The sequence below is a fragment of the Lagopus leucura genome, unplaced genomic scaffold, assembly GCF_019238085.1.
Source record: "Lagopus leucura isolate 7727_CA_CO unplaced genomic scaffold, USGS_WTPT01 Super-Scaffold_100001, whole genome shotgun sequence".
NCBI classification, from domain to species: Eukaryota; Metazoa; Chordata; class Aves; order Galliformes; family Phasianidae; genus Lagopus; species Lagopus leucura.
Window position 1 is genome coordinate 3,446,430 of NW_024962262.1, and position 22,328 is coordinate 3,468,757.

General features: G+C 38.4%; 1 protein-coding gene across 2 annotated transcripts in view; it reads left to right on the plus strand.

Moving 5' to 3' along the window:
* The first annotated feature begins 677 nt into the window (after positions 1-677).
* TNFRSF19 (TNF receptor superfamily member 19) overlaps positions 678-22,328 on the plus strand; it is a 56,183-nt gene continuing 34,532 nt past the window's right edge. The window contains exons 1-4 of one of the 2 annotated variants that reach the window (XM_042868319.1): positions 678-693; positions 844-931; positions 12,606-12,686; positions 13,384-13,494. In XM_042868319.1, the coding sequence (XP_042724253.1) occupies positions 12,621-12,686; positions 13,384-13,494 (177 nt within the window). In that variant the 5' untranslated portion in view covers positions 678-693; positions 844-931; positions 12,606-12,620. Of the gene's footprint in view, positions 694-843; positions 932-5,411; positions 5,469-12,605; positions 12,687-13,383; positions 13,495-22,328 lie in introns of those variants that run through there. The other variant, XM_042868320.1, reaches the window with a different exon arrangement.

The following is a 22,328-nucleotide window of genomic DNA, read 5'->3' on the forward strand; positions in this document are numbered from 1 at the left end:
GCATAAAACACACCGCTTCCTCCTCTGCAAACCTCTACAAAGAGATAAGCAGGAGGAGCTTTCTGTCATCTGTTACAGCTGCCTAGCAAACTGACCTACATGTTTGACTTCCAGAGCTTTATGAAAAATTGTAACTTCCTGTTGCAGACCAAATTATAAAGCATCTTTCTGAGAAATCCTTATAGCTACACTATTCTGCCTTCTTGGGAGGAAACTTTAACGTAATGCAAACTTTGAAGTGAGCCTTGGGTTTGTTACAATGGACTAACCCGATTAGAAATCATGCAAACTCTTGTTGCTCTTTAGTTGAATTCCCCCACAGGCTGTATTATAGCTCTCTAACCAGTCCCACAGCATTGAATGATGTCATGGGATCTGCAGCTCAGTGAGATGAAAGGGATAAAGCGGAACCCGCTGGCACTGGGGAAAGCTTCCAACACACAATCCACAACACAGCTTGGGAACTCAAAAAAGCTACAGATCCAGCCACTCAACTGCAAGCATGTCAGAATCATGTGCATTCTCCCAGCACAAGAAAGGAAAAGAGGGAAAGAAACCAGTGATCGATTTTTAACAAAAGAACTGGAGTACTGAAAGGCAGAATTTAGCAGCACAGCTACCTGCTGGAAAGAAAAAAGAAAAAGAAGAAAAAAAAAAAGAGTTCTTTTTCCTCTCCAAAGCACTGCCTTTGATGTATGGCAACTGATCACTGATCAGATTACAGGCACTTGGTCTCAGTGCTCGTCTGCCTTTGATCTGCATGGTTAATTTTATTTTCCCGGATTTGGAGTTTCGTCTGGGCTTGTGCTGACATACTTCTTCTTTTTTTTTTTTTTTTTTAAGGAGGTAAAGGCATTTAATACAGAAGCTCTGGCAGTGTGAAATTAAGTTGCAGAAAGCCTGGGCACAGGAAGACTTCATCATAAAACAGGTACTGGATTTTGTACTTTTTTTGCAGTTTTCTTTTTGCCAGACTTTAAGAGATTTTAAAGTTCACATAAGCAGTAATACTGCACAGCACTGAGTGCACATAGTTTAAAATACATAACTTATGTGCCATTTCTATTTGTGACTTTTGCAGAACTATATTTTTAAAAAAATATCTAGAATATACTGGCATTTGAAAACTGAAGCTAAATCAAATTTGTTTCAGTATTGGTGGGTGTATAATACTTTTGTGTGCACTGCTCATTTCAGCTGTCTGTAGTTTTGTAAAGTGATATTTGAATACGAGCATTACAGGACTTGGGGGAATGTTTATTTTCTAAGAAAAGACCAGCCTTATTTCCTACACATTGTGTATTTATTTCTCTCTGTGTATTTGTTAAAGGCTGCCTTCTTCAAGCAACACTTTTTATCCTACTGGTTGCACTCTTGAGATTAAAAGGTGTTCTCTTTCACCAGTTATTAGAACTGTATTTATAAATATCACATCCTTATATACAAAAATGGAGTTTTTTTCAAATTTCAACATAAAAGAGGTGTTAGTTCAACTATGAAATACAAAAAGAAATCTCGATAACAGAATTAACATTTCGACATGATGATAGATGTTTCTTTTATGGTATGTTAAGAAGGATATTAAAGAAATCTTTAGCTTATCTAGAGCAAACACCTGGTTTTGCAGAACTCCAGGAAAGCTTTCCTACTATTTCAGTGAAGCAGTTTTACTTCACAACATTTTACATTGCTCCTCCAATTCACATTACAAATATGTACCCCAAGAAAATAGAAGACAAGTACTTCAGAAATTCACTGTAAAGAATCATTAGAAGAATTGGGATTATTCACTGTACATTGGCCCTTTAAGGGCCAGAATTTTTGTGAGTATGGGCCAAATCTGTGAGTGGTTCTATGCCTGTAGCAGGATTATTTGAAAATAAGACTTGAGTTTCTTCTGCGGGTTTTTAAAGATAATTTAGATTTTCAGAAGAACTTAGGACCCATAATTGGGGCCAGACTTGCAAAGAAGTTCAACATCCCAGACAGTGAGCTCTCTGAACATCAGGTCTTAATGGTGGATAGTGAGTTCTCCTGAAACACTGACTTCAAGTGTCTGTGCTTATATCTAAACTTAGATGTGTGTAAGACTTAAGTACATCTTTGTAATTAACAAAGTGCAAGTAAAAGCAAGCATAACTAGTAGCTATTAAGCACTGTTGTGACACCATTCTTTGGGGGGTGTCAGTCCAGGACCCTCAGGATGTTCATATTTCATGTCTATTTCCACATACACTACAGCAACATGCAAAATCAAATTTTCACAGTCTGCTCACATATGAATAAAATTAAGTTATCAGCACTTCCAGATGACTGTAGCCATCTTTCATTAGTCAGAAAACTTTGATTCATTCGAATTAGAAGTATATTTGTATACATAAATTTAAAATTTACTTACTATCAAGAGATAATATGCCAGACACAGATTAAGACCAGGCCTGACTTGGTGTCATTTAATTTTCTACACCACCAATTAATTCATATTCTAACTTAATAAGTCAATTACACTCTCAGGAAAGTAATTAGCACTGCATGAATAAAGTCTATATAGCTGTCAAGGAAGAATATTTTTGAAGGCACAGCCAAAGCAAAGTTTAGAATTTTTCTTTCAGGATGTACCAAAGCATGTTCCTGTAACCCTGAAAAGACAGTTTGAAACATTAATTTTATTAACCAGCCCCATACTTCACTGATGAGCTTCTTCACCTTTCCAATCTCCTCTTTCTTGCTGCTTGTGTTTTAACATGTACATTTTTTATTTCCTGAGAAAAAGTGATTCTAAACCTTACCTTGCTGAAGAGAAAGAAGGGAAAAAAAAAAAAAACAGCAAAACATAGTGAAGGGATTTTTTTTAGTTTTCCCCAGGAGTCAAAATAGCTACAAGTAACATGCATTTAAATTATCTCTGTAAGGATCTGACCCTACAATCACACAGATGAATAAAGCTGCTCATAGAAGTAACACTGCTAATGAGATAGGTTACGTTGGTAGACTTAAACATTAACATATTTGCAACTTTCAGGCCCTAGAACTGCATTTAAGAATTCTTTTTTTTTTTTTTTCATTATGTAAAAAGTCCCCACAGATGGGCGTTAACCTATTTAAACTGAAAAATATCTTTCTTTGTCTGTATGTGAGACTGAAATGAAAGCAGAGTTGGACATACTGGGGGGGGGGGGGAAGGGCATGGGCAGGAAGCAGGGGATTTTCAGCATTTTTGTTGTTTTAAAAAACAGCTCTCTGACGGTTCGATTTTTCATTGATCTGACTTTTAAAGATTAAATAATAATAATTCTTGGTGCTTATGACTGTATACAAAGTGCTATATAAACATTAATTAATCCTCTGGCTTAAGTCTTCAGAAAGAAAAAGTTCAAGAAAATCAGACTAGTCTGTAATTTATTTATTAAAAAAGCATGAGCAATTTCTGATTATAAATAGAGCCATTTCCAAACAGTGTGTCTTAGATAACATCATAAACATACTTTAAGATTTGTAACAGTTAAGAGTATCAAAAGACATTGTACAGATATACTGACATCAGTTTCCAGCAGCTGTCATAACAAGAGTAGATCTATCTCACAGTTGACTGGGGGAGCTGTGTTAGCATTTGAGATATGGAGATAACAACTTCCTATTGCTGTACAATTTCTTCTTCCACATCAGATATGTCACGTAACTTAGTCTTATCAAAGCGGTCAACTGAAAACTACTTTCCAAATACTTCTTCTTTGCTTTCTCTACTGAGAATCTCTCCGCTGACTTCCATTTCTATAGAAGAAATATCCTAATCTAAAGAGAAGGCCTGCAATTTTCATCATCTTTCAGTGATGCATGGAATTAACCCATCCATTTTCATTTACATGCTCCAACAGGGTCTTAAACACACTTTAATATTCCAGACTCCATCACCCTCATTGTTCTTAATTCATCGCGGAAGTAAACATCTGTGTGATGGGAAAGTCTTAATGCTTCTTTCTGTGGTAGTCCTCAATGTTCAGACAATGTTTTAAGAGCTCTGGGATGTTTTAATACACTTGTGTAACTATACTCCTTTAAAACAAGCACCTGAAACACAGAGCGACTCCAACAAGAACTCGTGCAGTGTGTTTTACAGGTGTCCACACAAACCCTAACATTCAAAGCAGCTGCCTGTAAATACCAAGAGGATGCAGAGAGCCCAATGCTGCACAGCAGCTGCCATGCACAACAGATGCACCGCCGCTGCTGTAATGTGCCATTCCTGGCAGACATTCCAGCCTTTCACAGAGCTCCTTCTGGCAGCAGGCCTGAAACAGAACTCGTCTTTGCAGGCCCTTTAAAAGATAATTAAATAAAAAGCCCTGTGAATTCTGAGTTAGCTCTTTTTTTTCCTCTAATTGAGAACAACTCATTTTGTTGCAACCATTTATCTTTTCGCAAGCAACTTGCTGTATTACAACAGGCACTACTTGTTTTATAGAAGTCCATGTAGCAGGCAAATTCCAAAACTTTATCTCTGTGAGAAACTCCCCAAAACGGTTTATTTGAAAACACTTTCTTGCCACGTGTATCTGATTGTTCACCATCTCCATGCCCCACCTCACTTCCCAGCGTACCCATAGCGCTGCTTGGACTGTGGCGGTAGTGTTAATCAAAGTTAATGGTGCTAGCGTTAATCTCTTAATTCAAAGTTAAAACTCCTGATCTGAATTCCTTGCAAGATTGTTTCACAAGATTGGTTTTACCAAAGCTGGTGCGTCGCTAATGCCAGCCCAGCTCCTAATTCACCATACAAGTGGTGGTAAGTCACATCTTTTCTAGTGAATATGAACGATTTCTTCTCTGTGAAGGGCTGGGTTTCTGAGTTTGTGCCTGGTGTTACGCCACAGCTTGGCTGCCTACAGAATGGCAAAACACTTCAGACTGAACTAGCAGGAAAGAAAACCCCACCTAAGCGCTGTGGGGAGAACTTCGCAGGGAATCACTGGAGGACCTCTGCAGCCACACGTGGTGCCTGGCTGCGTACAGCCCGCCTGTTCAGTGCAACAAGAAGCCGAGCAGTGCTTAGGACTGATCCTGAGGTGAAGAGCATCCGCGCTATTTTTTTGTTTGTTTAGTTGGTTTGTTTTTTTCCCCTTCGATGCCTGGTAACAGCACCAGCACATCACCGAGGCGGGAGCACGGCTCCGCCCGCCCTCTGAGGCGGCGGCAGCTATCGGTAGCACGCGACACCCTCCTAACGCGACCCCGCTGCCGCTCCCGCCGCCGCCTCGCCCGCGCAGCCCCGCCTCAGAGGGAGCGCGCGCCTGCTCGCCGCGGGGCACGTGTGGCCGCTGATTGGTTGCCCGCGGTCACCTGAGCCGGGCCCCCCGTCTGGTCAGGGAGGGAGGGGAGCGGCGCCGCGTTGCCTCGGAGACGGAGCGAGAGGACGGGAGGGAGGGCGCGGGCTGCGGGCAGAGGCTCGCTGGCAGCAAGCAAGCAGGCAGGTGGGTCTGAGCGAGCCGCGTCTCACCGTCTGGAGGAGCAGGAGAGAGGCTGCCAGGCGAGGCGAGGCGCCGCAGTTCCCGGGAGCCTCCGCTGGGAGCCTCCCCCGGAGGAGCGAAGGGAGGCGCGGCGGGAGGGGGGCGGCTCTCAGGCTGCCAGCAGCGCTGATACGCGTCTGGGCACCGCGAACGGCGTCGGAGTTGGGGTGAAAGCAGGGCTGCAAACGGGATGGGAAGGAGCGATTAAGGCTCTGTCGAAAAGCCTTTGATTGTTTAACTTCCTTTCGTGATGTCTGTCTCCATCGGTCTGACCTCGGGCTGAGCGCAGGACCTGATACCCTTGACAAATCTCGGTGCCTGGTATTTGTTTTCTACCCTAAACGAATACTTTATCCCGTTAACAAAGGGGGTCCGGTAGTGTTTGATGTGAGCAGGAGGGGCAGATTGGCGTAACCCCTTTACAGTGTGCCTTCAGCATCACCCGTAAGGCGAGCTGGGCAGACTGAGCGGGTGCTGCTTGCTGTGTAAGCAGAGGTGGTTTTAGAAATACAAGTCTCGTGGAATTGCAGGGGTTGGAACTTGATGAACCTTGGAGTCCCTTCCACCCCAAGCCGTTCTGTGATACGGTGACCTCCAGGGATGGAGGAATTAAGCTGATTTTGTTAATTACTTATGATCAGTAATTTCTTACAATAATTACTAATTGTATTTCAGGGAGTTGCACTGGTTTACTTTATTAGGTCAGCGATAAATCTCCAGTTAAGGAGGAAATTGAGTACTTTTCCCCCAGTTTCTGTAAGTTGCACTTGCGGTGCCAACAGAAGAGAAAGAACTTGTCTGTGCTTTTTAAAGCATTGCATGCTACACGAAACTGCTATAATGTTGCTGGATAAATATGACACGTTGACATTACAGTGGTTACTGTATTAACCAACTTACTGTTTTATGATTCTTAAGAGCAGCTTTGAGAAAGAACCATTAGTATGCTTCGGTGTAAGTAGAACATGAATGTAATAATAGCATTCCTCTTTCATTCTCTTGCTATTTCACACACTCAGGTATGTACAAATGAAGCTCTACGTCGATGCTTCATGTAGAACATTGGTGTCTCCAAGAAACTGAGATGAGATGTATTAAACAGAAGAAGCAACTCTATTTACAAAAGCTTTAATCTTGAAGCACAGAATGGTCATTACTTGTATGAGTAGTCTCATCAACTTCTGTGGGATTAGTGCCTCTCATCCTAATCTCAGGCTTGAACCCTCTGTAAAGTGTTGTTTAAGTCAAGGAAAAATGTCACCCCATTACATCTTTGTTACCATGTTTTGTGCTAATTTCTAATTAATAATAGTCTGTTCTTCCATGTGGAAGAATGTGAGTCATGAGCTATTTTGCATCACTTTATCAGCCCAGATTGGAAGCATCACTTTCAGGTAGAAAAACTGGGATGAGTTGTGTGGATCATTTTCAATTTTTGCTGATTGTGCCTTTCTTGATACACTGGAATATGTGCGTTTTGTAGGTAGTGTATATGATGGCTAAGGTACCATAGTACTGATTTTTATTTTTTATTTTTTGAATTGTGGGAAGAAATTAAATCATCATCATTGCTCCTCCAAACTCAGGTGCTTCAGTTACCATGAATCAAAGCATATAAAGCATAAATATTCTCTGGTTGTGTGCAAACCTCCTTTCTCTCTGCCCCCAGACTCTATTAATCATATATCTATTTCCTATAATCAGTGATGTTCCTGCTTTCTATTTGCTGTCTCTGATTTAACTATCTCCATCTTAAAATGTATAAGTAATTCTATAGCTTCTTAATTTTGTACAATTTCATGTCTGGCAATTTCCAAAAAGTGTGGATTTATTCAGTAGAATATTTAATGTGATGAACAGCATTTTTATTTTTTTTCCTTCTCCACGTGGGTCATCTCATAGCAGCTGGAGCAAATGAAGTCAGACAAGACGTTGTTTACTTTACAAAGGGGAAGAGTGCAAGACTTGTGGGCAGGGTGTAAAGAGAAGGTGCTCTAGAGGCATGAGACAGAATAACAATGTGTAGCTTTGTAGTGGAAGATCTTGTCCCTAGCTTATTCCCTTTGTCTCTATCATTACAGCAGCGTAAGTACTTTCCCTTCTCTTATTTCTTGCCCGTGGGGCACTGACTCTGCTAAAGCCATCCTTGTCATTTTATTGCATGAAGTTGACAGCTGCAGGTGGGAAGCAGGGTGGTTAGAAGGGAGCAGAGATCCTATTCATCGCATGCCAGAGACCTCTGTTGGCAAGATTACATGATTATATTTTCAGTCCTCTTTCTTATCCAGAACTAAATGGAGCATTCTTTGTCAGTGTTATGGAAAGCATGAAAAGTGGTGGTCAAATGTGAATGTCAAATCAGTTAAGGTAGTTGGTAGATCTAGGTAATTTAAGCAAATTCAAAGTTGGGACTTTTCACCCATTACAAAGGTTCCTTTACAAGGTAGAGGGTAGTGACTTCAAAGTTTCCATGCCTGTATGCATAAGAAACTTGCTGGTAGGCTACAATGTAATCTTGCTGCCTTGAATCTTGAAGTGATGTGTCTTTCATGGTCTTTTTTCATGTCTTTTTTTTTTTTTTTTCTTCATAGAGGAGGAGGAAATGCTTGGTAAGTAGGCTTTGAGTAGATCACCACTCCATTTCATTTGCTTGAACAGTAATGTAGACGTATGTTTTGGAAGATAGTGCATTGTAGGATCCTGGGAGGCTGAAGTTCTTATTTCCGTGATTCATTTATTGCATGTTATTAACTTTTGGTTTGATATTGCCCTCATTATACAAATGCATAGTAGCCCCTGCACAGTCTTGTAACTATACAACCTCTTAATGGGGGTTCAATGTATTGACTTCAATATGTTGACTGTGAGTGTCTTAGAGGCAAAACATTCTTGTTGCTATTTAGTTGAATACAAATGAATAGCTTTTGTCCAACTTACATCAGTGTACTGACAATTGGTATTAGGAGAGAACAAATTTACCCATTGGCAAACTGCTATTAAGTGCTGCAGCATCTGCTTTTCAGTTGGGGCTTATAACAAAAATGAAGGCAGAAACAGGAAACAAGCAGTTGGCAGAGTTATGTCTCCTTGGGGACCTGCTTTCAATACAATGATTTATTAATGTGTCTTAACCATTTGTATTATTTTTTATTGAAGTGTTATCATGAAAAGTAACTTTTTTCCATATCCTTAACTGAGAGTTTTCTTTATATATACAAGCTTGTTTGTTTTTCATATGTCATAGCCAATATATTGTCCTTCTGGGTGGTTTGGTTTTTTTGTGTGTGTTATTTCTTATCAGCACTTCCATGATATAATACCACTGGCATACATACATATCTACTGAAATGATTTGAATGTGTTTCAGTGCTGCTAAACCTAGTGAAGTTTAAGGCCCTGAGTTCTGTAACCGTATTTGAAAGATTTGATTGCGTATTTTCTGAAAGATATCTTGTATCACAGACTGAATGCTGTGGGATTGCACTCTGTATGTGATCAGTCAACAAATTTGAAGCACGCTAAGCTTTGTAGATGAGTTGGAGAAGTCCGTGAGAGTTTGAAACCAGTTCTTAAATGCTTGATTTTTGCAAGTTTCCTCTGGGTTTTGGAACTCTTGATGATTGAAGGTGTTGGATTTGACAAGTGTTATAAAGGCAGTAGATTTTTCTTTTCAATGGAAAATATTTCAGAGCTGCAATAAAATTTCCACACCTAAATCAACAAAATATGTTTTAGTACAGTGTGCTTCTCCATATGCATTCTATGTCTTAAATCTTTGAGATAAATGCTATAATAAGGTTATTTATAACTGGTATGACAACTTCAGAAGCTGTCACACAGAAATGATTAAATATCAGTGTGACCAACTTGTCACTTCTTAATAGAAGGTGGTACACGATAACATTTGTTTTATAATCCAACTCTGAAACAGAATATTACAAACATAAAAATGCATCGTTTCCTTGTTTCAATATTGATCTTTAATAAATGGCCTGCATGCTAAGAAACTTTATTAAAATATTAAATGTTCAGTTAATCGCACATTAGAAAAATGTCTGGAATGAATGTAGCTTCATTACATAAGGCTAATACATTTTAATTGCAGTAGTATGGCAAGTAATGAATCTCCTGGCCAGTAAATCAGGCTGTTCTCAGTTTCCTTTTTTTCCATCCTTCAAGTGACTTGAAGTACATTACAGACTGTTTAGATTTTGCCATGGCTTCATATTTTAGATCATCAGGCTTACTGCGGCTCAGTGATGCTATTTGTGTTGATAATACTGTATGCAACTTGACATAAATATATACAGTTGTTGTAATACATTATTTTTTTTTTTTATGTCACCCACTATTCCTACAAGTAAATATTTGAATTTAAAATGAAACATGCTTCAGTGCTATAAAGAATTCATTTTTAATTTTTTTGGTAGTATTATACAAATGAACATAATTAAATTAGAGCTGTTATGTTTTATATTCCTTAAAATTACTGTTAAAGAAATAACGTCACCTCATTCAGCTTAGAATGTTCACTTGATAGTCCTCCTAAGCAACTCAGTTACATTTACAACTTCGTTCTGATTGCACAACTACACGAAGCTCTGCTTTCTATAGTCCTTTTTTTCCTTACTGAATACTAACATGTGGCATCAAGAAGCCAATAAGAATTTCTTTAGTTCAAAGAATGATGCTGGAAGTAATACTTAAGTCTTCCCTGATTTTTCCAGGTCACTAAAAGTCTCACAATTTGTCTTTGGTCTAATTTAGTTTGACTTCAGCTGGGAGGGAGCGTTGATCTACCTAAGGGGAGAAGGGCACTACAGAGGGACCTGGATAGACTGGATCGATGGGCCAAGGCAGACTGCATGAGTTTCAGTAGGGCCAAGTGTCGGGTCCTGCATTTTGGTCACAACAACCCCAGGCAACCCTACAGGCTTGGGTAGGAGTGGCTGGAAAGCTGACTGATGGAAAGGGACCTTGGCTGGATGGTCAGCTGAAGCTGAATATGAGCCATCAGTGTGCCCAGGTGGCCAAGAAGGCCAATGGCATCCTGGCTTGGATCAGGAATGGTGTGGTGAGCAGGACTAGGGAAGTCATCCTGCCCTTGTACTCGGCACTGGTGAGGCCTCACCTCAAGTGCTGTGTTCAGTTTTGGGCACCTCAGTACAGAAAGGACATGGAGGTGCTGGAGCAGGTCCAAAGAAGGGCAACAAGGCTTGTGAAGGGCTTGGAGAATATGCCTTACAAGGAGAGGCTGAAGGAACTGTGAACTGTTTTATCCTTCAGACTTGAAGAAGTAACCTCTAGAGCATGCTGTACCTACTTGTAGCTCTGTTACTTGGTTGTCTTTTTACCCCATGTTGACATGCATGTAATCTGATAAATGTAATTGACACATAGACTAGTACCATTGCTAGGAGAGGAAGAGCAGTAAGAATGGAATCTCGGCTTTTCTGTGGAGTGCCTGACTGCACCTCTCTGCCTGCTCTGTCCTTCCTGGGCAGACTTTAATTATTATTATTTTTTTAAATAAATAATTATTCATATATAAATAATTTCAAAATAAAATTTTGAACCTTAAAATACATCAACAGTGTCATTGATGTACGCTTCCTTCTTATTCATTAGAATTTGTTAACTAGGCTTTTCATGCTGGGAAACGTGAAACCGAGTGTTGTAACACTTGATGTAGCACTTTTATAATACTTGATTTGTTCTCATTATGATTGTTGCATTTTCTTATGTGTGTTATGCTTGTCATAGTTCCATATCATAAAACACTTCAAAGCTGTTCTTAATCTTTTTCTTTATTCTTTTCTTATGCTTGGGTTCCATCCTTTCATTTGCCAACATCTTCTACTCCTAAATGATAAATTTTTATAATCTTACATATTAAAAACATAATTAAACACTTCTCCTTAAGTTTTGAAGTAGACCTGTAATACTTAAGAATTATTTTTCACATAATCTAGGTGAAACGTAGTCTATTACTATCATATATGCAAGCTAGGGTCACATTCAAATATAATAGTACATAGGCTAAATTTACTTACTATTCTCTTCTTGTTGCTGTACAGCACGGATTTCTGCACGAAATGCTATGCTATTTCTAGTCTAGTGACCAAAAAAACCTGGAAATGAACGTGAACTCAAATAAATAAAAGTGAAGTGAGAAGAAACTTTCTATTGGCCACGTACGACTTGTGAATGATTGTAGGCATACGGCGTAGACTAATGGTTTGTTGGTCTAATAATCCAGGAAACCTAACCCACATTTCTGTGGCAGTTTCAGATTGTTTCCCTTTATTTATTTATTTAATCATTTGCTCATTAGAGCTTCTTAAATTAATTAAGCAAAGCTTTATAGGCTTCCTTTTCCTGAGGTAGGTAGGATGTGATTTGGTTATGCTGTTTGAAATGCCTTGCATAACAGTCTTTGCCTACCTGATCTTAAATGATCATTAACACATTTTAAGAAGTTAATTTCTGTTGGTGAGGAGTAGAAACAAAGCCTATGTTTGCCTCCACTTCATTGCAGAGCCCATTTTGCTCCACGTTACACCATGTGATCAGCTGTGTGAAGGAACGTGTGTGATCAGCTGCATCCTGACTGATAAGTGGCATGTTTGGAGAAAATGAAATTTTCTGAAAATTTCTGAAAATTTTCGGTTGACCCTATGCTAAGCTGGTGTCTGGCAAGCAAGCAAGCAAGATATGTTAGGGGTCAGCATCAGATGTTAGGAGGTACTGGGTCTGCAGATGTTGAAGTTCTCTGATCTGGACCGGTAGCAGTCTCTGAATTTTAAGAATTAAGGCTACAGAAACTTCATGCATCTTCTTAAAAAAGACAACATTTTATTACAGAAACATCATAATCCTGTTAACTAATTTTATTGTGTGCTTATTTATTAACATTGAAGATATATTTGTATGTGTTTGTGTCAGGTTACTTAGCTTCCTTGAATATCAGAAGCATTTTAACACAGTCAATAGATAGCTAAGCTAGAAGATGTATGCTTGATCTAAATTTAAACAACAAACAGTGAAATGCTATTTTTTTTCTTTTTTTTTTTTCTTTTTTTTCTTTTGTGGGGAGTGAAGATTTAGTTGTAAGAAATGGAACCTAAAGGATTTCAAGGAGAAGACAAATTGAAGATGCTTATAATCTTACTAGCATATTTGGTAAGTATGTAAGTCAGCTTTATTCCAAGATGAATGTTGAAATAAATGATTGTGTCAGACACAGGAGTGGTGTCTTCTGTGTGCAACCACTAAGTCTGGAAGACTCAAACCTATTTAAACAACTATGAAATATTTTTTTCAATTTTAATGTGAGCTTGGTCATCTACTTTGTGTCATTTCTTGGTACTGCTATTTCAATGTCAATCTCTTAGTACACTATGCTGTGTGGATATATAGTTCAGGAGTTTGAAGTGTCCATTTTATCCATATAATATTAGCATGGCATGCAATTACATTCATTTGTAGGCATACCTGAACTGACATGCAGAGCCAAGCTCTGAAACTAAGGGTAATTAATGCTTCATTGCTATCAGAAAAGTTTTGACCTTTCTGAAAGGACTAATACACAAAGTAAGAATTTGGAAGCAATTGTGTAGAGCAATTCCTGTGATAGAAGTCTGTAGACATTGAATTTGAAGTTCTCTTGAGAGCACTCATGTTTGATAATGTTTCTGGCTAGGATTCAGTTAACTATACTGAGCCTTTGCATGGCTGATGGTAGTGCTTATGGTATTCCTCATAAAGCAGACCATCATTTTTAAAGATAAAAATGTGATTTCTCTTAGAGCTTGTATAAATTATATATCAGAAATAAAGTTAATCTTTTTTCTTTTTTTTTTTTTTTTTTTTTTCATAGCTAAGTAGGGTAATTTGTGAGACTGGAGACTGCAGAGAACAAGAATTTAGAGACCATACTGGGAAATGTATTCTCTGCAAACAGTGTGGACCAGGAATGGAACTCTCAAAGGTAAGCATACCAGGCTTTCTTGAATTTGTTCCAATAAATGCATCTTCATGTGTCTAACGTAATAAACGTATCTATGATATGAGGTTTTTTTCTGATGTTTTGACTTCTGAAACATCTTTTGGTTTTTCAAGTAACGTGTTGTGATGCTCGTGATGTAAAATCTTCTGCAAAGAAAATGATAACAAAGTCATAAAACAATAGATTTGTTTCTAGATTTTATAGAGATAATTCCACCTAGATAATCTTTATGTATCTTCCTTACAGTGACTTGTCGGAACAGAATAGTTTATAATAACAAATAAAAGCCTAAGTACATAAATACTAAATAGGATTCAAGTGAGATCTGAGATGAGATGGTTTTCTAGACCAGCTGGGTAATAGGTCAGCAGTGTTTTCACTAGCTCTGTGGTTGCAACAGATAGGTGGGTTGGGCAGCTGGTTTCAAATAAGGCAAAGTGCCTTTATTTTACACCTTATTAATGCCATAAATCAAGTCTGTATCATCTGTGTAAAATAACAAAGAAGACTGAGGCTGGAAAAATATATGTAATATGTAGAAAGCATGTAAAAATTTCTTGTTATTACTGTAAGTAAAACAAAAAGGAAGATTATTATGGTGAGTTTGATTTTAATTATTTTTTCTTTTAAAACACAACTGCATCTCTTCCAAAAGAAAATCCATCTGGAAGTTTTGAAGTTGGCATTTTTTTTTAGGAGTTCAGAAGTGGATCAATGGAAATGCATGATGATGTAGTTTACAGACTGAGATTCAATGCATCTATGGATTTTGCTCAAGTTTTTTCCAAGCTAATATTTAAGTATTAATGCAAGTGATAAGGGGGATTTTAATTGTTTTCAGTGCAGAGAAAGGACATGTTGTGAATGAGTAAGGATAGCTAATGATGATGCAGTTGAAACAAGAAATGGGAGAGATCAGAACCAAACTAATCATGAGTCTTGGAGGGATTTGAACTTATACTGTGAAGTATAAGCAGACTTCTCAGCCTTATGTGTGACACTTGCACCAGTGTCCAGTGACTATCTTGCCAGTTAGTGTGAAACTGTGAGTGTAAAAAGGATGTTAAAAGTAGAATTTAGGGTGTTATTTAAGAGCTGTGAAATTTAATTCTCAGAGTAACTTTTGTAAGCAACTACGTTATGTAGATGTGAAGGTTTTTTAACTTGAAACTTTACTAAATCTATTTTTAAACAACAGAAAAAAAAAGCGTTCAGCTTGTTTTCTTTATGTTTCTTCCAATGGTCAACTCTGAAAGCATTCACAAGTAACATTTTGCAGTTCAAGGGTGAAGAGATTTACCTGAAGAAATTCTAATGCTTATTAATCAGCAAAAGGTGATTGCCTTACAAAGCACTGAAATGTCCTCACCATCCCTCCACACCTTGTTGCTAGCATTCAATGAAGTATTTACTTTAGTACTTCAGTAAGGATTGCTTTCTATGTTACCCAGTGTTAGAATCAGCAACAGAATCACAGAATGGCCTGGGTTGAAAAGGACCACAATGATCATTAAGTTTCAACCCCCTGCTATGTGCAGGGTCACCAACGACCAGACCAGGCTGCCCAGAGCCACATCCAGCCTGGCCTTGAATGCCTGCAGGGATGGGGCATCCACAACCTCCTTGGGCAACCTGTTCCAGTTAGCTAGAGTTTGTCTTATTAGTACATGAACGGTATTATTTAATTGAAGGTGACTAATAGTATAAATGTGATTTTTTGGGATGTTTGCTAGATTATTTATTTATTTGACTGGACTTAAGCTTGAGGTATGAAAGAGTGGGGAAGAAGGGGGGTAATATAGAGATGCATTCATGATTATGACACTGTAACAGCAGTCCAAGTGAAGCAGTTGTTGTAGTTCTAACATACATTGCTGTGTCATGCTTACCTGTCAAGTTAAAAATGGCTGTAGAAACTCATACCTTCACTAATTACTTATGCTTTAGCATTTATTTATTAAATTGAAAGTAAACTAAAATAGGTAGGTTACAGTTTGCAGTAGTATGTGCTATTTGTGTTATATTTTTAACTTTTTCTTCAGTTTGACAGTTCTCATTCTTAATACTAATTTCTCTAAAAATATGAATGCTTAATTGGATTTCAGTGTTCAGGCAATTACTTTCCCCAGACATTAATAGGCTCCCACATACCGTTTTAGATCCCACCGCATCAGAACTGAAATTACTGAGTAGGTTTTGCTCAAACCTGAATGTGAGTGAAAACATAACTTCCCTTAGAAACAAATGTACAACTTCCTGTGAATCTTGGTGGAGGATGGAATGCTATGATTGTTACTGAAATGTAGTTGAAAAGTAGCCTTACTGAACTACAAGTTGAATGAACTAAGTATTTGAAGTCAAAGGTCAGAATACAATGGGAAACTGGATTTAATGATATACTTGAAGTAATTTGCAGCACATGACAGAGGCAGTGTTTACTTATTTAGTAATTATGCTGTACTTTAATAAGTTTCTAGGTAATTATCAGAAATGTTTGCTATTCTCCTTTCCAATATTGGCTGGATCTGAACTTTCAAATGACATGGAGCTGCATGAGCGGGAGGTCTGGCTGGGGCTTAGGAAAAGGTTTTTCGTCAGAGAATGACTGGGTACTGAAATAAGCTTGAGCTGAATGGAGCTCAAGAAGCATTTGGACAACACTCTCAGACACAGGATTCAAATGTTGGATCATCCTATGTGGGGTGAGGAGCTGAACCCAGAGATTCTTGTGGGTCCCTTCCAACCCAGGGTGTTCTATGATTCTGAGTCATGCTGCAGCTATTCTTTTCTGCTTTTATTATTTTGTTTTAATGAGACTCTCTTTTTCAGAAATGTTTATTAAAGTAATTATTTCTTTAAAATAAAAAAAAAAAATAGTACCCTTCAAGATTTTTTTTTTTTCTTGCTCCCTACTAACCATTAGAACTGCTGTAACAGCAGCTCTTTGAATGCTTCATTGGCACAGGATGCCCAGAAAAGCTGTGGATTTCCCCATCCCTGGAGGTGTTCAAGGCCAGGTTGGATAGGGCCTTGAGCAACCTGATGTAGTGGGAGGTAACCCTACCCATGGTGGGGGAGTTTGAAACTGGGTGGGCTGGAAGTTCCTTTCCAGCCCAAATTATTCTATAGTGCTGTGATTATCTTACAACTGGAATCCATTGTTCACTTTTGTTCATTGTATTTTTATAGAGCACTTATAACATGTTACAGTAATAAGTAAGCCACAATTGTTTTTCTACCAATTATTTCAGGCTAACATGGAAAGGAATGAAATCATCAGCTCTTATTTTCCTTCTCTTTGTTTACTAGCATTTGCCCATTTAAAAAAAAAAAAAAAAAAAAAAAAAAAAAAACCTGTGTTCTTCACTTTAATAATTACCTCTAGGGACAAAATTTTGTGAAGGCTTAGAACTACTGAAACGTCTTTGATGTGTTTTCTGAGTGCCTTTTCAAGACTGCTTTCTTCTGGGGAGGGAGACAAAAATTGTCTTGATTCAGAAAAGGAACTGTTTGCTTCCTACACTACTTCAGTTCTCATTTGTATAGTGAAAAATAAAGCATCATCGAGTTAAGCAACTAGTTTAGTATCTTTCATTCTTTAAGTGAACTCAAATTGACATAGCCTTTTTTTATCCTATCATACCAGTACAGATCAAACCTTACACACAACTCAAATTCAAGTAAATCTCATTTAGCATAGGAAAAATAAATGGAGATAGTTTGGTTTACACTGAGACACAATCATTTCTTGAAAATGTGCCCATTCAGAAGTGAGAAGCTTAATTCTTTCCAGTCTTCACACCATAATTTGCTTACACATTTCCCACAACTCTCTGTAGCTCCAATGCATTTACTTTCTTTTTTTACCTCTATGTGAAAAGTAATCCATATCTCAGCTTTGTAAAGCTTGTTTCACAATTCAGAATTTTAACTGTGAATCTAGAAGCCATCCAGAGGGACCTGGACAGGCTGGAGAAGTGGGCTCATGTGAACCTAATGAGGTTCAATAAGGCCAAGTGCAAAGGGTTGCACTTGGGCTGGGGCAATCCCAGGTATCGATAAAGACTGGGTGAAGAACCCCTTGGGAGCAGCCCTATGGAGAAGGACTTGGGGGACCCTGGTGGAGAAGAAGCTGGATGTGAGAAAGCAGTGTTTGCTGCAGTCCGGAAGGCCAACTGTGTTCTGAGCTGCCCTAAAAAAGGGGTGGCCAGCAGGAGAGGGAGGTGATTGTCCCCCTCTACTCAGCTCTTGTGAGGCCCCATCTGCAGAACTGCGTCCAGGCCTGGGGCCCTCAGTGCAGGAAGGACGTGGAGCTCTTGGAGCGGGTCCAGAGAAGGGCACTGAGATGATCAGAGGGCTGGAGCACCCCTCCTGTGAGGAAAGGTTGAGGGAACTGAGCTTGTTTAGCTTGGAGAAGAGAAGGCTCTGGGGAGACCTCATTGTGGCCTTCCGGTATTTGAAGGGAGCTTATAAACAGGAGAGGGAGAGCTGTTTATGAGAATGGGTATTGATAGGACAAGGGGGAATGGTTTTAAACTGAGACAGGGGAGGTTCAGGTTAGATACCAGGAGGAAGTTTTTCACACAGAGGGTGGTGATGCACTGGAGCTGGTTGCCCAAGGAGGCTGTGGATGCCCCATCCCTGGAGGCATTCAAGGCCAGGCTGGATGTGGCTCTGGGCAGCCTGGTCTGGTAGTTGGTGACCTTGCATGTAGCAGGGGGTGTGAAACCAGATGATTATTGTGATCCTTTTCAACTCAGGTCATTCTCTGATTCAATGATTTTTTCAACAGGTCACACCTGAGGTTGTAGTTCAGAAAAATTGAGCTGACAATAGTGTTTATTTCTTATAGTGCACTGCCCGAGCATACAGTTGTGCCAGGACAGTAAATCTTTAGAATGTACTGGAAAACAGATTTCTGAACTGATCACAGTCTGTCTCATGATCAGATCTACAGTTTAGCCTCATGCTCCGTTGTATCAGTGGTTAAGGGCAGCGTACTACAAGGAAGAAAAAGCACAGATGAAAGGGAGAGAATGCTTTAAGCCATTTATGTCACCAAATACATGATGATAAATGCCATCGCTAGCAGACTGTTGACTTTGCGGGCAGAGGCACCTTGAGTGCTGCTGATATAGGGCTATTCTTTGCATCATAGGTTACCTCCTTGTGCTAGGTATTTGATGAAGGAAAGAGGGGCTTGCATCATAGCTCAGAACAGGAATTATGAATTAATCAGAAAGGTGCTGTTTACATCTGCTTGTGAATTTGTCCTTACAAAGAAAATGAGGTGGTATTGCATCTGATGTTATCCTGGTGAAGTTACTGAGGGCAACTGTTGCTGTGTTCAGCTGTGACAGCATAACTTTTTAAAGCTAGAGGGCTGCTTCTGAAGAAGACTGCCGTACTTCAGTGCAGTAGAGGCTAACGTGTTCCAGGTCAGTCTCTTGGACGCTGGAGCAGATGCATGTAGGCATGTCAAATCTTACTCACCAAACGTGAAACTTTTCTGACACTAACTTTGCCACAGGAGCTAAATCTCTCATTTGCAGTGCACTGTTGCATCCTGTCCTGCTCCATGACTTCTGTTGGCATCTGATTACTCAACTGTAGATGAGGCAGATCCCAGCCGTGATGTAATGCTGCAACCTGTTATGTGACCTGATTTTTTTTATGTCTGAGGCTTTTTTTTTTTTTTTTTTTTTTTTTTTTGAGAATATCCAAGTGTTCAATTAGTCATGATGGACCAAGTGGATCTTCTTAGTGTTGTACAATATAAGGACTTATTTAGGTTGAGGATAATCAATAGAACTAAAGGAAAAAACTGTAAAAAGTACTGTCAGATTATGATTTTCATGATGCCTGAAAGAATTTTTAAATGGAATTTGAAGTTATTTTAGTTGAAAGACTCTACTTCGCTGTTCATTTACTTGCTGTGCTGCACTCAACTTCTAGGGAAGAACCACACCACTTAATTCCATTACCCTTCATAGTCTGCTGCAATTTTGGCTTTTCTGTCTGAGTCAGTATATGGGTAGTATATACTGAAAGAAAAGGTTTAAAACTGCTAATACAATATTTTTAAGTGCCTGTTTTGTATGTATTTAATATGTTTTGGCTTCAAACTAAGTTGTGGATTTATTGTACTGTCTTGCTACAGGTGCTTTGGTGGCATCTGAACAAAATTTTTCTGGGGATCAATGTATTCAAGATGATGAGATGCCAAGTACTGTGACAGTGAAGGTTTTGTAATTATCCATAAAACGGAAGTGTATTTGAATTATGAGGATATTTTCAATGAGTTTTAATACAGTTTTCTAAATTAATATTTCTCTTTTCTTAGCTTGTACTGTGTATTATTTAAGAGGAATTTTTCATTCCTGTTAACTATTACCATTGATGGCAATGCTGTAAGGGGAAGCAAAAAGAAAAAAATGGGCAAAGTGTTCTTCACAGCCTGCTTTGCAAAAAGAGAGACAAATACAGTGTGTGTTTACCTGCTTTTTTTTTTTTCTGATACGAAAACAGAAATAATAGTTTGAAATCCAACTAATGGATGTTATAAGCTTTTCCTCTTTCCTGCAGTCCTGAGGTGAACTACCACAGGAAATGAGCACTTATTTCTGAGCATGGGTGGGAGAGTAGAAGGGATGAGGGGAGCTGAGGACTATATGGCTGAGTTCTCATCAGCCGTACGACTTGCCAGCTTTGTAAATACAGCACTCAGAAAACTGATGCACCTCAGTTTTGCACGTGTACCGATAGAAGATGAAAAGTCAGTTGTTTGTCTCTTTGTGGGGCTGATAAATCGTAAAATCCAAATATTCAAAAGGTTTGAATCCATCACCTAAATAATATCCTTCAGTTTAAGGAATGCAATTAATTATGAGTACAGATTTCTTTGAAGTTCTGCCTGGATTACAAGCTTAAATATTTATTTGCACCTGCCAGGCAGTTAACTACCTCAAATATTATGCGAACATAAAAAGCACATACATAAACTTGTAGTTGTTATGGATCACATCTGCAGAATTCCTGGCAAAGACTTAGAAGTCATCTTTGAAAAGACTGGAGATGCTAAAATCCCTTGGGCGGAAGATTTCTTTATATTGCATCTGCTATTTTTACTGCTTAATAGTAAACCACTCCAGGTTAAAAAAGATCACTAGGATTTGTCCATATATCTAACTACAGCAAAGCAGATCTGTAAGATCTAGAAACATCTTACCAAAACCTGAATACTTTGGGTTAATGAGTTAAAAGTATTTAACTTCATTTCCTGGTGTTTGCTTGTTTTTAACTGGAAACTTCAAAGGTAGTCTGGAAAGGAAAACTTACAATCAAGCTAATTTAGGTTTTATATTTGAAAATTTTTAGGACTTGGGAGGGACTGTTTTGAAGTGATTTATCAAAGGATCCAAACGTATAAAGTTTGTCTGAGCTATATTGTATATTAGGTAACACTGCTATTTGGGTGATCTAAACAGAAAGAATATAGAGTAGAAGGAATGTGGTAAAGAAAACGTTTATTTGGAGTTAGGAAAAGCAAAATGTTGTAACAGAAGTTAGTCTGGTTCTGGTCCTCTGTGGTAATTGTGCCTTTGTATGAAATCTTGCAATTGCGTAAATGAAATTGAATACACTGAGACGTTTTTAGACAACATACTGGTGATTATAGCAGTTCTGTTTTGTTTTGACATTGATTCCTAGCAGAAGCCAATAGACCAAGAATTAAGTGGTAGAAAAACATTCTGTGGCTGAAATCAGTTAAAAAACAAAAGAGAAGTATTTGTATCTGCATTTGCATACTACCATTATTATGGGCAATATGTTGGAGGAGGAGCATGCTGTACGTTATATGAAACTAATATGTTTTCTTTGGTATTCACTGATTGTCTGTTCCTTAATATGAAAAATAATAGCAAATAATTGCATTTCTGCAAAAAAAAGAAGAAAAAGTTAAAACTTATTTCTAAGTTATCCCCTCTGTGTACTCTTTTGTTCTTGGATCTAGAGATGGAGGAAAGATATTTCATATCCATTTGTAGTTACTTTCTTAGAAGTGTTCATTTTGTGTGTACTTGACTGCTTATTCTCCAGATGGCAGTATTTTTAATATAAAGAAAATTAGAAAATTCTTAGAGCGTCCAGTAAAATGCATCCTTAGAGGTTATTTCTTTCTGATACTTTACCATATCATCACAAATCTAAGGCACTAAAAGCATATATTAGCTAAGTCCATCACAGATCGAGTTTCATGAATGTTCTCAAAATAAAGCCGTGGAGAATCCTGTGTGCCTTTGTGAGGCTCAAAGCCATTTACAGCAGCAGGCTTGCTTAGATGACTGTCTGGGAAAAGTGATTTGCATGCATGGAACACAGAGCTTTGTGGAGGAAAGTGGTGGAAACCTTACCTGAAGTTGCTCCAGTTGAAGAACTCTTGAAGTTTTCCTGTTGGGAATTTGCTCTATACTTCCATTAAGACTGCACACTGGAGAAAGAGATCCTCATGCTGTCTTTCCCATCTATTTCTGTCCCCATAAGTCCTTTCCAACAATTTGTTGCATCCTTTTTGCTTTAGTGTTGTGCCACTAATGCATTTAGTCAAGTTACTGCACCAATTAATAGTAATTAAAGCAACAACTCCTAGTGACTTGATATAGCTCTTAAAAAAAAAAAAAAAAAGAGAGACGGAAAAATGAAATAGATTGATAGTTCTATGTAATTAGTTTGTAGAACTCAATCCCCAAAGTATTATGGATAGTTTGGTAAATTGTTTCTCTTTGTTGCCAATCAGTTGTATTATGTGTCTTTTT